Genomic DNA, 12,424 nt, shown 5'->3' with positions numbered 1-12,424 from the left:
CTGCATTTAGATGCCTATTTGCTTTATATAATGACTACCATTCAGATTTTAGCATTTTGTGCAAGTTTGGCCTGGGATGATTTCCTGTGAAATATCTACTATAAGGATTCAAAGGACAATAGAAGATCCCTTGAGTCCCCTGGGGAAATGAAAGAGGCTTTATTTCAGACGACTAGGCATGAAGCTACCCAACTGAAATGCCAAACAAAACTAATCCACTCAATCTAATAAAGAATTTACAGTAATACAGGGAAATTCTTTAACATTAGCACTTCAGAAAAAGTGCAGGAAATAAAATGAGCCTTTGAGGAAAGGAACAAAGCCATTAGATGAAATCCTATTACTGATGTGACAAACCGCAAGATCATTGCCTGTGGCACCCAAACATCCATATCCGCAAGGTAATACCTCATGGTAATTCCAGATGGAAAGCATTGCTGATCCATTTGAAGGTTCAGTTAGAACTTGTTAATGTCTAAGAAGGTAGCTTTCATATTTTGAAGATAAACAGGTTTCACTTAATCTTTGAGCCATAGGAACAGCGAAAGAAAATACCCATTTTAGATTCTAGATTGTAATTTGTCTGTGTTACTGAGTGAAAAAGTATATAGCTTTTAGTGACATGTATACTTAGTCAACTGTTCTTTAGGACCAGAAGCCTGCCACATGTGTACTTTTCTTAGAATGTGACATTTGAAACATTTAATTTGAAATTTCTGATGTTTGTAGCTCTTTTTACATATTTATGGGTTGTTCCCCAGTCCAGAATTTTGGTCCGTTTTTCTAGAAAAGGAAAAGATTACTAAATAGACTTTGATAACGTTTGTTTAAAAACTGTAGAGGTATAATGAAAACTCACCTGTAGAGGAGGAAAATGATCCTCTAATTTTCTTTTAAATTTTTCTTACTTTTCATCTCTCTGTCTTTTCTAATTTCTGGGAGGTTTCCTCAATTTTAAATTCTACTTCTGCTATCATATTTTAAATTTTGTTGAAATCTTTTCCTTAAGTGTTCTGTTTTCTATGGTATTCTGCCCCTACTTCATGATGGAATATTTTCTGTAATCTGAGAATACTATTCATAGCTCTTTGTTTTCTCCCTGAATAGTGATTGTTTCTTCCAAATTGCTTTTATCTGTTTTGGTCTGTGTCTTTCATGTTTGATGCTTTCCCTGGTTAGCTTCTCGTTTAGAATCCTATAAAGGCCAAATCCTCATACCTAGAATCCTTGCCTGCTGTTCCATGTACTTCTTTATTTGCCACAAAGTATGATAGGAAGGTAGCAATAGACAGCACATAGAAAATCCAACTAAAAGTGCTTAAAATTCTTTTTTTTTTTTAAGGTTTATTTATTTTTGAGAGAGAGAGAGACAGAGTGTGAGTGGGGGAGGGGCAGAGAGAGAAAGAGAGACAGAGACAGAATCTGAAGCAGGCTCCAGGCTCTGAGCTGTCAACACAGAACCCGACGTGAGGCTCGAACCCAGGGACCACGAGATCATGACCTGAGCCGAAGTCAGTAGCTTAACCGACTGAGCCATCCAGGCATGCCTAAAAGTGCTCAGAAGTCTAAAACTGCTTGCACTTAAAGCAGAAACCTCACATTTAACATCATAATACTGAAATTAAGCCTGAAGTTTGAAAACGTCTTTAAGCATTCTTTGAAATATCCATTTTAGGGTGTTTGCCAGCTTCCCAGTAAAAATGATGAAAAGGAGTATCCACACAGGAGAATTGATATAAGGTATTACTCAAAATTTGTTGCTGACCTATTAAATTTTCCCTTCTTTTCTCTTTCCTTTGTCTTCTGTATATCTTGGAATTCATATAAATGTCTAGAACCCCTTTTCATTCTGAAGGGCTGTATGTTCCTGCTATAGACAGTGTGCAGCCTGAAAATATGTAAAGAATAACGACTGTCTACAGAATCTAATCTATTTTCTCTAGATTTGCATCTCACCATGATGCCTTCCACAACTCAAAAGTAGTTTCCTGCCAGAGGAACGTTGGTTGTAATAAGTGATCCTGCTTTTCGTTTCTCCACACCGCTTGCCAGAGCATAGTTTACTGAAACCTAGACTAACTGCAACGTTGGAGGAATTTGAACAGTCTACCCAATGATAGTCTCCTTCTTAGGTTATTAAACCACATAGACTTATTTTAGGTGTTTTGTGCCTTATTGATTATAAGAGTCCTATTTTTGTTAGATTTGAAATGTGTGGTGAAAGATTTGTTTATTTATTTATTTTAGGTTGATACCCAAGGATCAGTATTACTGTGGTGTTCTCTATTTCACTGGGAGTGATATTTTCAATAAGAATATGAGAGCTCATGCCCTAGAAAAGGGCTTCACAATCAATGAATACACAATCCGTCCCTTGGGAGTCACTGGTGGGTATTTGTGTGTGCATTAGAGATAATCCCAGTCATCTGGAGAGAAAGTTATTTTCAGATATATTTTGGTTTAGCAACTTTGGTTCCTCAAAAAAGCCTTTAAGTAATTATGCCAGTTAATTGTAGTTTCTTTGTATTATGAGTCCCTCAGGCAACAAGAGGATCTTTAATCCATACGTGCTATCAAGCCCTCATTTGAAGCCCATGGTGGCAAAAGTTATTTCTAGCTCTATTAGAATGTATTAATGTGATGGTCAGCAAAAAAAAAAATCTTACTGGTTTAAAGTGGGTTTGTTTGTTTTTAATGTATCTCCGAGACTTCTGAAGTACCCAGGTATCATTGCTTTTAGTATCAGGCCAAGCTTGGTAGCTTTGGCCACTTGCCTTTTAAAGTTTAAAGAGTTGGGGCGCCTGGCTGGCTCAGTCGGTAGAGCATGCAACTCTTGATGTCAGGGTCGTGAGTTCATACCCCACATTGGGCGTAGAGCTTAGTTTAAAAAAGATTTTTAAATAACAAAAGAAGTTTAGGGGCACCTGGCTGGCTCAGTCAGTGGAGTGTGCAATTCTTACTCAGAGTTGTGGGTTTGAGCTACATGTTGGATATAGAGAGTAATCAAAAATAAAAGTAATAAATGAAAAGTTTAAAGAGTAAGAATTGCTTAATCTGTACTTGTTGATATCTCACCACTGTGTGGTTTACTATTCTCTACTAGGAAAATGAAGATTTTGTCATTTTGTCCTCAAAGTATAAAATAGAACTTTCTTCCCTGGTAGACAAGGGCAGTGCTTCTCGCGTGTAAACATGTGTATGAGCCACATTGGGACCTCATTAAATGAAGACTCTAATAGGGGTGCCCAAGATTCTGCATTTCTAGTAAGCTTCCAGGTGATTCCCATACTGCTAGTCCAGAGACCACATTTTGAGCTGCAAAGGAAACTAGAGTATTTCATATGATACATGGTAGCTCTAGTGGAGATCCAGCAGAGAAGGAAATCATGAATTAGGATCATTTCAGTGGCTCCAGTTGGAATGCTCAGGTTGCTTTTGTAGGACGATTAGTATATGTGACAAAGCTCAAACACAAGCCATGTGGGAGGATGGGGGGTGGGGCAGTCAATATCATTTTTTGGTGAATTGGTTACCATTTTCTTTTTCTTCTGAAAGTGAGCCCCATACAGCTGTCTTCCTTGCACCCTCATAACCAAATTCTAAAACTGGCTTGTAGGTAAGTTTCTTTTCTCTCTGTACTTTTAGGAGTTGCTGGAGAGCCTCTGCCAGTGGATAGTGAGAAAGACATCTTTGACTACATCCAGTGGAAATACCGAGAACCCAAGGATCGAAGTGAATGAGGCCTGTTCTTCCCAGACACAGCTCAACTCAACAGGAGTCTTAATTTATTTCTTAACCTTTGCTATGTAAGGGTCTTTGGTGTTTTTAAGTGATTATTTCTTCTTCATACTTTAGCTTGCACTGTAGTCAATAAAGCCTCTCTTACTATTATCAGAGAATCTTATTCTGATTTTATTAGGAAATAGCATATCATGTTAACATGTGTGATCACACTTTACTAAGGATTTAGTGGAAAGAAGGAAGAGATGAGATGTTAGCAGTGTTCAATGGGAATTTTTATTTTCCCATTTTTTTTTGCCCTTATGCTGTATAAGCCACGTTACCCTACCACCTTTCCCTCCTATTTACTAATTACAATTAGTCAGGATATACCAGAGACTGGTCACTGGAAGATGGTTCAGTGTTTTTTAGAAATTAGGGACCTTCATAAATGTAATTATTTTCTTTGGTTGGCTTGGCCCCCACATTCAATTTTGTCATATATACTTAAGACCTAAGTATAGGTTTATCTCTTAAATCTGAAATCGGTTGCAATTTATCAGAAAGAACTTACCTAAGCAAAACCACTTACAATATGCACCTGTATGTACAAAATATGGCCTTTTCAACTTCAAACAAACAAAAATTTCACTTATTTGCTCTAGTTTTCCTCCAAGGTAACTTTTTAAGTTCAAATGGTCAAACATATAAGTAAAAACACTCCTTGAAGACCTTAGCTTTGAAATTATATAATCTATATAGTAAACTAATATAATTTAATAATATAAGTTAATGTAATATAAATTAGATTAATTTATATAATTAAAAGATATAAATATAAAATGTAAAAAGTTATCAAGTGGTTAAGTAAAGCTATTGAAAACAATGCATGCAAATGCTTTGTAACTTGCAAAGGACTATATTCACATAAAATATTACCTTTTGAATCTTATTTCTGTTTTTTTTTAATGTTTGTTTTTGATAGAAAGACAGAGCATCAATGGGAGAGGGGGAGAGAGAAAGAGAGACACAGACTTTTGAAGCAGGTTCCAGGCTCTGATCTGTCAGCACAGAGCCCGATACAGGGCTCAGAATCACGAACTGCAAGATCATTACCTGAGCCAAACTCTGACGCTTAACTGACTGATCCACCCAGGCGCCCGAATCTTATTTATTTATTAACCAAATTATTTTGTAGTGAGGTGATACTTCCCTGACAAGAAATGAAAGAAAATAAATGAGGGATTTTAATATAATTTTTTTTCCTTAATTTACTGTGATAGTTTTTTGCCAGTAAGATACAAGAATTAACTGCAGAAACCTTCACTTTTGTCCCCCAAGCTACTGTCAGGTACCAGAATTTCACTGGAAATGAAATAAAGATTTATTTGAACTAATTGAGTCACTAGATCAAATTAAACTTTTCTGTTGTGGAATCACATTTCTTTCCTGCAGAAATAGACAAAAAGCCAAAGCTGGTTTTCATTCATCACAAGGCAGCACATCGCAGTGCTCTGACTCAGTCTATCTCAGTTGCTACAAGATTTGATTTTCAGGGATATATGTATGGAAAGTTTTTTATTTTAAGTTTATTTCTTTTGAGAGAGCATGAAATGGGGAGGGGCAGAGAGGGGCAGAGAGAATCCCAGGCAAGCTCCGCAGCGTCAGCACAGAGCCCAAGGCGGGACTCAATCCAGCTAATTGCGAGATCACAACCTGAGCCGAAACCAAGAGTCAGAGACTTAACCAACTGAGCCACCCAGGCACCCTTGTATGGGAAAGATTTTTTAAATTAATGTCTGAGATTTCTGTTTGAATACAATAAGGAGTTGTCTTTATTTTGAAGTATTTAGTTTTTTAGATTTTTTGGCATACTCTTAACCGTGTGTGTTGTTGGTTGCCGGTCACTTGATTTCGACATATTAGTCCAGGACCACAGTCACAGCGCTGGAAGATTTCTGGAGCCTGACCGGTATCTTTATGCCCTCTCCTAGAGCAGACCTGTCCCTCCAATAGAACTGGCTTACAAATTTTAGTCCAGAAATGACGAGCACAGCAGAGTCCAGCTCCACAGTCCAAAGTTCTAAGGCATCTTTCTCCCTCTTGTCCTGTAACAAGATTTGTAAGGGCTGCAGCAAAAGTGGGGAAAGTGGCACGTGAGGGGGTTATCGCTGGGGTAAAGGTGTGGGATATAGAACTGAAGGCCACAAAGGAAGAATAAAAAGAGCATGCAGGTCTCCCAGAGCTAGATCTACTAAAAGTATATGAAATGGAAATTTCAGCCCTACCTAATAGAATTTGTTTTATAAAGTTAAAACATTTTCAAAGGAAGATGGGATTTCCAGTCTTGAGGAATGAAATAAGCATCCCTTTTCAGTGTTGTTTTTTTTTTTTTAATCGGATTTATCCTGGCATAAAGACCATTACTTATAAAAGGGCCTGTTAACCTGAAGACACAAGAATGGCCAATTCACTGCTTTCAAACATTCTACTTAATTTCTGTCACAGATTGGAATTTGAGACTACAATTTTGTAAAAAGCTTCATTTTAGTGGTTTGTATTTTGTTTGAGAATAAAAAGTTAATGCATTTACTTTCATTTCTCTTTTTTCTCTTCATTTTTTATCCTGAGGATCTAGAAAGGGAAACTGCCATTTGTTAAATTACAGACTATAAAAAGATACGTGTGTAAAATTCAATTAAAAATCTTCTTGCTAACCAGTTCATTATTATGGCTATTCCCCTGTCCTCTTGCTGACTGCCTTATGTTACTCCCTGCATGATCTCCATAGCTGCTCACAGAAAGAGATGAGAAACAAGACATACTCCCTACGTGTTTCTGGAGTGGAGAGGAATCAAGTCAGTTTCAGCCTATCCTTAAGGGCTAGGGGGAGTAAATGTTTTTCTTTAATGTTTATTTAGTTTTGAGAGAGAGAGAGAGAGAGAGAGAGAGAACAAGCGGGGGAGGGGCAGAGAGAGAGGGAGACAGAATCCAAAGCAGGCTCCAGGCTCTGAGCTGTCAGCACAGAGCCAGATGCGGGGCTCAAACTCACGAACTGCGAGATCATGACTTGAACCGAAGTTGGATGCTTAATCAACTGAGCCACCCAGGCGCCCTGGAAATGTTTTTCTTTAAAAAAAAAAAAAAGAGTGCTCAGAATGCTTCTCTTACCCTTCCCGCCTTGTGGTTTCTTAATATTTGGCTTTCTTTTGGGTTTGTTTTCCTGAATTGGATGCTCAGTTGTTCCTTTTGTTTCTATATCATCTTGGTCATCCATCTGTCTTTCCAATATTGGGGTTGCATCTTCCATTGTAGTACAAACATCTGAGCAACAACCAGATGTAGTTCGAGTTATTAACTTCAAGGACTAGAACCACAGACATGCTAATTATCATACTGTTACATAGTTTGGCAGTACCTCTGCCTTCAGTTTATATATAACTTTCAAGATTTCTGGGACATATGCACTAAATATTTACATGTGCATATGGTAAAGAAAGTGGTTAAGTAATAAGTGGAATCCAAGTGAAAATGAAAGAATTTGTAAGGTTCCAACTTGAACCTTTCCTTGAAAATCATTATCTCTAGGTTGTTGGCAAAAATTGTTGCCAGGAAATAAACTATTTTGTTGCATTAAGAAAAGACAGCTGCATAAATTACTTCAAGTATAAATCCAGGAAATCTTTAGAGAGTGCCTATCTTGGAATATTCTAGTGCATGAGATTCAGATGCTGTCTTCAGTGTAAAGCCACTGTTCACTGGGGCAGAGCAGTCCCACAGGGGTTTATGACAGCTTACCATTCATGCACAGTGTTCCAGGGCAGCACATGGCATTACGTTGGCACCTCCTTCGTAACCCACGACATGTAGCACAGAATGGCCTCTCATCTTGAGGCTTGAGGCAGAATTTTCTGGAACTGCAGTCCTTGTCAGACAAGCACTGTGAACCCTGTAGGGAAAAACTTGTCACAGGCCGGGGTAATCCAACAAGATGTAGGAAGACTTTTAATTCAAAGTGGGAGATGGAGGAAGCCAAATCACAGTGGCACTTTGAATGCAGGGACAAACCTTAGGTGGCACCTTAATTTTTCAATATAATTGGTTTTCTCCCACAAAGGAGAGACCAAGTTTCCAATGAAGAAACCTATGTGTTGCATTGGTTACTCGTGTTCGAAAAATTGTCCTAAAAAGTTGTCCTACTTTTAAAACTCAGGATTTAATTTTCTTATGCTCTTTCTGTCTTCCCATGTGTGTCTAATAGATGGTTATGCGATTTTTTATTTATATCTGTTACCTCTAGAAGCTGTGCTGCAGTTTAATTAAATATAATGTGGGTACTTGTGCCATTCCTATTTGATTTCTTAAGTGAGTCCCATCAATCACTGCACCCATTTGCCAGCTAGCACGTCAGTGAGTCTTACCCAAGTGAACTGCCCCCTGCTCCCTAGTTGAACTTTACCTTCCGAGCCCCGTGCACGTCGGCAGAGCTCTTGATGTTGTTGAAGTCCAAAACCAGAGCACTCAGGGGGGCACAGAACCAGCTGAGCCCCAGCAAGACCACCACCGCCATCCTTCGATCACCTTGACCTTCTCAGCTCTCTCCACGTTCTCCAAACTGGGCGGCAATAAACCTACAATAGAGCTTTTGCCAAAATGGAAACCCTGCAAGTCGTCCGTAACTGCTTTTCCTGAAGGAAAAACAAATCTTTGTCTAAGAAAGGTGTGTGAAATAGGATGAGTGAGGTCTAACCAGCAGATTCCTTCTGAAACGATTTATACCAGATGTGCCCCCCTCATCTCTCTCCACCTCCCTCCCTCCTCCTTCATTTCCTTCCTCCTTACCCCACACAGGCTTCAACAAATCCCTTCAGATCTGTTTGATCAATAGTTCAAAACAAGGACTCAATAGAGGGAGAGGAGAGGCAGGGCCACAGCGGCTTCTCCTCCAGGGGTTGAATCCCTCTTAATTATTGCATATCAAAGTTAGTTCAAAGGGTTAGCAGAAGAGCAGGATGTCTGTATCAAAGGCAAACTCTGATAATCACCTGCATTTCCTACCTTCAATAATCCTTTGGGGGTGGAGGGAGTCTGTTCTAAGATCTGTTTTCACGGCTAATTGTGCTCAAAGAAAGAATGAATCATATTGGCCAATATGCCGTCAAGGATGCCAAAAACTAATGAGTTACAAAATATCCTGAGAAGTTTTAAACTCTGCTTCAGATAGTGAAGACAGATAGAAAAGAGAAAATGCCTTCTGATTAGCTCTGGCATCCAGATGTAAAAATCCCAATGGCTTAAAAGCTGTGAGCATAATGGCACCTGTTCCAATTAAATGTCAATTGGAAAATAATCCTCCTTAAACTGAAAATTGAACTGTTTGAGGCTACGGTTATTTAATTAGGAAAACAATGAGATTTATAACAACACCCCTCTCCTATTACTTGATGATGGGGGCAACCACAGAAAGTCTATTTTATGCAGATTCATACAATTCAATAGGAAGCTCTGGATGCATTTTATGTGCAATGTATTTACTTACTTTGTATTGCATTGGTTAAACTGACTTGAGCGGGGTGCCTGTGTGGATCAGTTAAGTGTCTGGCTGTTGATTTCAGCTCAGATCATGATCTCACAGTTCGTGAGATCAAACCCCACATCGGGCTCTGCGCTGACATCTTGGAATTCTCTCTCTCTCTGCCTCCCGCCCCACCCTCCATGCATACGCATGCATGTGTGCACACTCTCTCGAAATAAATATGTATTTTTTTTTAAGTTAAAAAAAATTGACTCAAGCAGAACAGGTCTCCAGGTCTCTAGGACATTTCAGATGGAATGTCATTCATTTTCAATTTTTCCTAATTTGAATTTTTGAAAACATCTTCATCCCTTGGTGTTTCATTTTTTCTTTTTTCAGCCAGACTGTTAGAGAAGTCAAATCATTTAAACCTGTAATCACTGCCTAAGTATTTTAGCAGTGGAACAATCCAGATCTGGGCCAAAACATTCTTTTTTCTCACTCCTTGTTTTCGTCATTCTCAGTGTAGACTCATGCTGGTACGTCAGGTGAGAGGTGCCGTTTAAAATCTAAAAATGCAGGTATGCCTGGCTGGCTCAGCCAGTGGAGCATGGGCCTCTTGATCTTCAGGTTGTGGGTTCGAGTCCCACATTGGGTGTAGAGATTACTTAAAAATAAAATCTTTAACAACAACAACAACAACGACAAATCTAAAAATGCATCGTTTCTAAGCCATAAATGGCAGTCTTGGTATTGCTGGGTCTTCCTCCAGAACCCCAGCCCATTGAAATGTATCTCAACACACTGTACAATGGGAACATTTCCAGTCCCGAGTAATGGCTTGGTACCATTTAGCAGCAGGTGAGCTGAGGCTTCCTTTCCTCAGCTCTCTCCCTTGTGTTGGGGCTGCTTGTCCACCACTCATGTAGTACAAGAAGGAGCTACTTCTTCTGCAAGGATGCCTTTTTTTTTTTTTTTTTTGCTTCAACTGAAAACATCAAACACCCTTTGATAGTTATGATAAGCCTGATGACTAGGTGTGTTACAGGATTTATTTTGAAGTTGGACAATTATGACCAAGGATAAAGGAGAGAGCCCCAGGGTTCCCTCTCTGCTGGGGATCTCTGCTTCCTGTTACCTAACTGAAGAGAGAATATCAGGGCACCAAAGGCCTCTGGCAATAAACACAGACAAAAGGGCTGATGGGAAATCTTGTAACACAGCAGAAATATTCATTGAGCACTTCATATGTAGCAGACCCTGTGGTTAGATGTTGGGAATAAATAAAACACAATCCTTGGCCCTGAGGAACCAGTATCCAGTCAGAAGATACATATATATCTAGGGATGATTCCGATATATTGTAACAAGTGCTAAGATAAAGGCATAAATGTGTGGCTGGAGGATCACAGGGGATGGCATGACTAGACCCTCTAGAGAAATAAAGAAATGCATCTACAGAGGAGGTAATATTGGAGCTGGGTTTTGTGGGATGAGTAGGAGTTTCCTGGGCTGAGAAGCAGAGGATGGTCTCACTCCAGGCTCAGGGGGTGAAGTGTGTGGAGGGACAGGGAGGTGTGTCTCAGCTCCAGGGAGAGATTGTGTCTGCCTGAGGCAGGTGGTAAAGGACACGATGAGGCTACGCTATGAGGAACCTGATACACCATGCAAAGAAAACTGGATTTAACTTATGTGCGAAGTCATCGGAGATATGTAAGCTTGAAAATGGCATGACCTAAATTCCTTTTTAAGAAGGCAGTGGTGGTGGCCACGTGGAACAATAGTTGTAGTGGGTGAAAGGGGACACTGGGCCATCACTCAGGTCTCAGTTGCAATTCCCATATGATGAGGTGGAAGTCCAATGTAAGGCAGTGGCACAGTGGTGATGAGGACCAAGCAAAGGGTGGGGTTTTGAAGTTGAACCTCTGTCATCAGATGTGGGGGGTAGGGAGCCAGTGGGAAGGGAGGAGCTGAGAGAGTCGGCCTGTTCTAATCTCACACCCCGGGTGGGCTGTGGCAGCACTAAAGCAGAGAATTCAGGGTGAAAAGCAAGTTAGGGGCGGCAGGGTGACCGTTGGTCATGGGAAAAGCTATCCAGGTCATCAAGTCTTTGCTGGATATCTAATATCGAGGTGTTTTCCAGGAGTGACGCTCTCCATCTGCCTCCCACAGACAGAGGGAGGAAGGATGCAGACATCAGACACTGGGCCGGGGGGGGGGGGGGGGTTACAAATAGGCATGGAATAGGACGGAAAAGCACACATGTCCGTGTCTGTGTCTCTCTGCACTGAATACGAGATTTGGGGTCAGACTGGCCTGAATCAATCACAACGCTGGCTTCTCCCGTGTCCCCACCACACCCACCTCCCCTGTGCATCCCTCTACCTATCATGGCACTTACAAAGCTCTTTTGTCTACTTATTTGTGTCTACAGCCATATGATAAGCTCTGTGAAGGCAGGCCCACAGCTAATTCATCTTGATATCCTCATGCCTGGAGTGCCCGGCACTCAAGAGAAGCCCCACACAATTTTGATGTGATAGATGAATGCACAAATAAATGGATATATAGTGGGGTGCCTGGGTGGCGCAGTCAGTTGGGTTTCTGACTTCGACTCAGGCCATGATCTCATGGTTCACAAGTTCGAGCCCCGCGTCGGGCTCTGTGCTGACAGCTCAGAGCCTGGAGCTGCTTCAGATTCTGTGTCTCCCTCTCTGTCCCTCCCCCACTCACTCTCTCTCTCTGTCTCAAAAATAAAATAAACATGAAAAATTTTTTAAATGAATGTGGAGTAACTTTGTGGTGCTGGGCAAGTTACTTCATCTTTCCAGGCTGCAGTATCCCCTGCTGGAAGCTGGCTGCCCTCCTCCATAATGATGACATTTTGAGGGTTCGATGTGTGAAAACATGTGTAAGGGCCTGGGGCAGTCACTGGCACTCAACACTCCAAATACGTGTCTTTTACCTCTTTTCCAGGACAGAACTTTCCAGTGTCACATAAACTTCAGTACCCAGCATGACACACAGCCCTTCCGTGGCAGGCTCTCCACAGATCTTTGTTCCACCAATTCATCAGGGAAGAATCTCCCCTAACCTCGGGCCTCATTTGGCAACAGGGCCACTATTTCTATGTCTCCTAAAAAGCCAGAGCAATTTTGAGGAAATCAAGTATGTGACATCTGCCTGGAA

General features: G+C 40.6%; 2 protein-coding genes across 2 annotated transcripts in view; one reads left to right on the top strand and one right to left on the bottom strand.

Moving 5' to 3' along the window:
* The window catches only part of POLB (DNA polymerase beta), a 29,881-nt gene extending 25,990 nt beyond the window's left edge, over positions 1 to 3,891 (top strand). Inside the window, exons 12-14 of the mRNA XM_043563075.1 lie at positions 1,676 to 1,740; positions 2,248 to 2,387; positions 3,646 to 3,891. Of these exons, the coding sequence (XP_043419010.1) occupies positions 1,676 to 1,740; positions 2,248 to 2,387; positions 3,646 to 3,740 (300 nt within the window). The 3' untranslated portion in view covers positions 3,741 to 3,891. The remainder of the gene's footprint in view (positions 1 to 1,675; positions 1,741 to 2,247; positions 2,388 to 3,645) is intronic.
* Positions 3,892 to 5,577: 1,686 nt separating this feature from the next.
* DKK4 (dickkopf WNT signaling pathway inhibitor 4) lies at positions 5,578 to 8,643 on the bottom strand. Its single transcript, XM_043563060.1, has 4 exons — positions 8,180 to 8,643; positions 7,519 to 7,669; positions 6,892 to 7,044; positions 5,578 to 5,828 (listed from the first exon to the last, which is right to left on the bottom strand). Exons 1-4 carry the CDS (start codon positions 8,288 to 8,290, stop codon positions 5,578 to 5,580), a joined length of 666 nt encoding a protein of 221 aa, XP_043418995.1. The 5' UTR covers positions 8,291 to 8,643.
* Positions 8,644 to 12,424: the final 3,781 nt, after the last annotated feature.

The sequence above is a fragment of the Prionailurus bengalensis genome, chromosome B1 (assembly GCF_016509475.1).
Source record: "Prionailurus bengalensis isolate Pbe53 chromosome B1, Fcat_Pben_1.1_paternal_pri, whole genome shotgun sequence".
In the NCBI taxonomy this organism is placed as follows: Eukaryota; Metazoa; Chordata; class Mammalia; order Carnivora; family Felidae; genus Prionailurus; species Prionailurus bengalensis.
Note: the sequence above shows the minus strand (reverse complement) of the source record. Positions and strands in the feature narration are given on the sequence as shown.

What these genes read in the sequence shown, in the direction of transcription:
- DKK4 (XM_043563060.1), bottom strand. Translation starts at nt 8,290, where the DNA reads ATGGCGGTGGTGGTCTTGCTGGGGCTCAGCTGGTTCTGTGCCCCCCTG. An exon ending in ACGTGCACGGGGCTCGGAAG is followed by an intron (nt 7,670 to 8,179) that starts GTAAAGTTCAAC and finishes TTTTCCCTACAG; the next exon opens with GGTTCACAGTGCTTGTCTGA. An exon ending in TGGAACACTGTGCATGAATG is followed by an intron (nt 7,045 to 7,518) that starts GTAAGCTGTCAT and finishes GTTGTTGCTCAG; the next exon opens with ATGTTTGTACTACAATGGAA.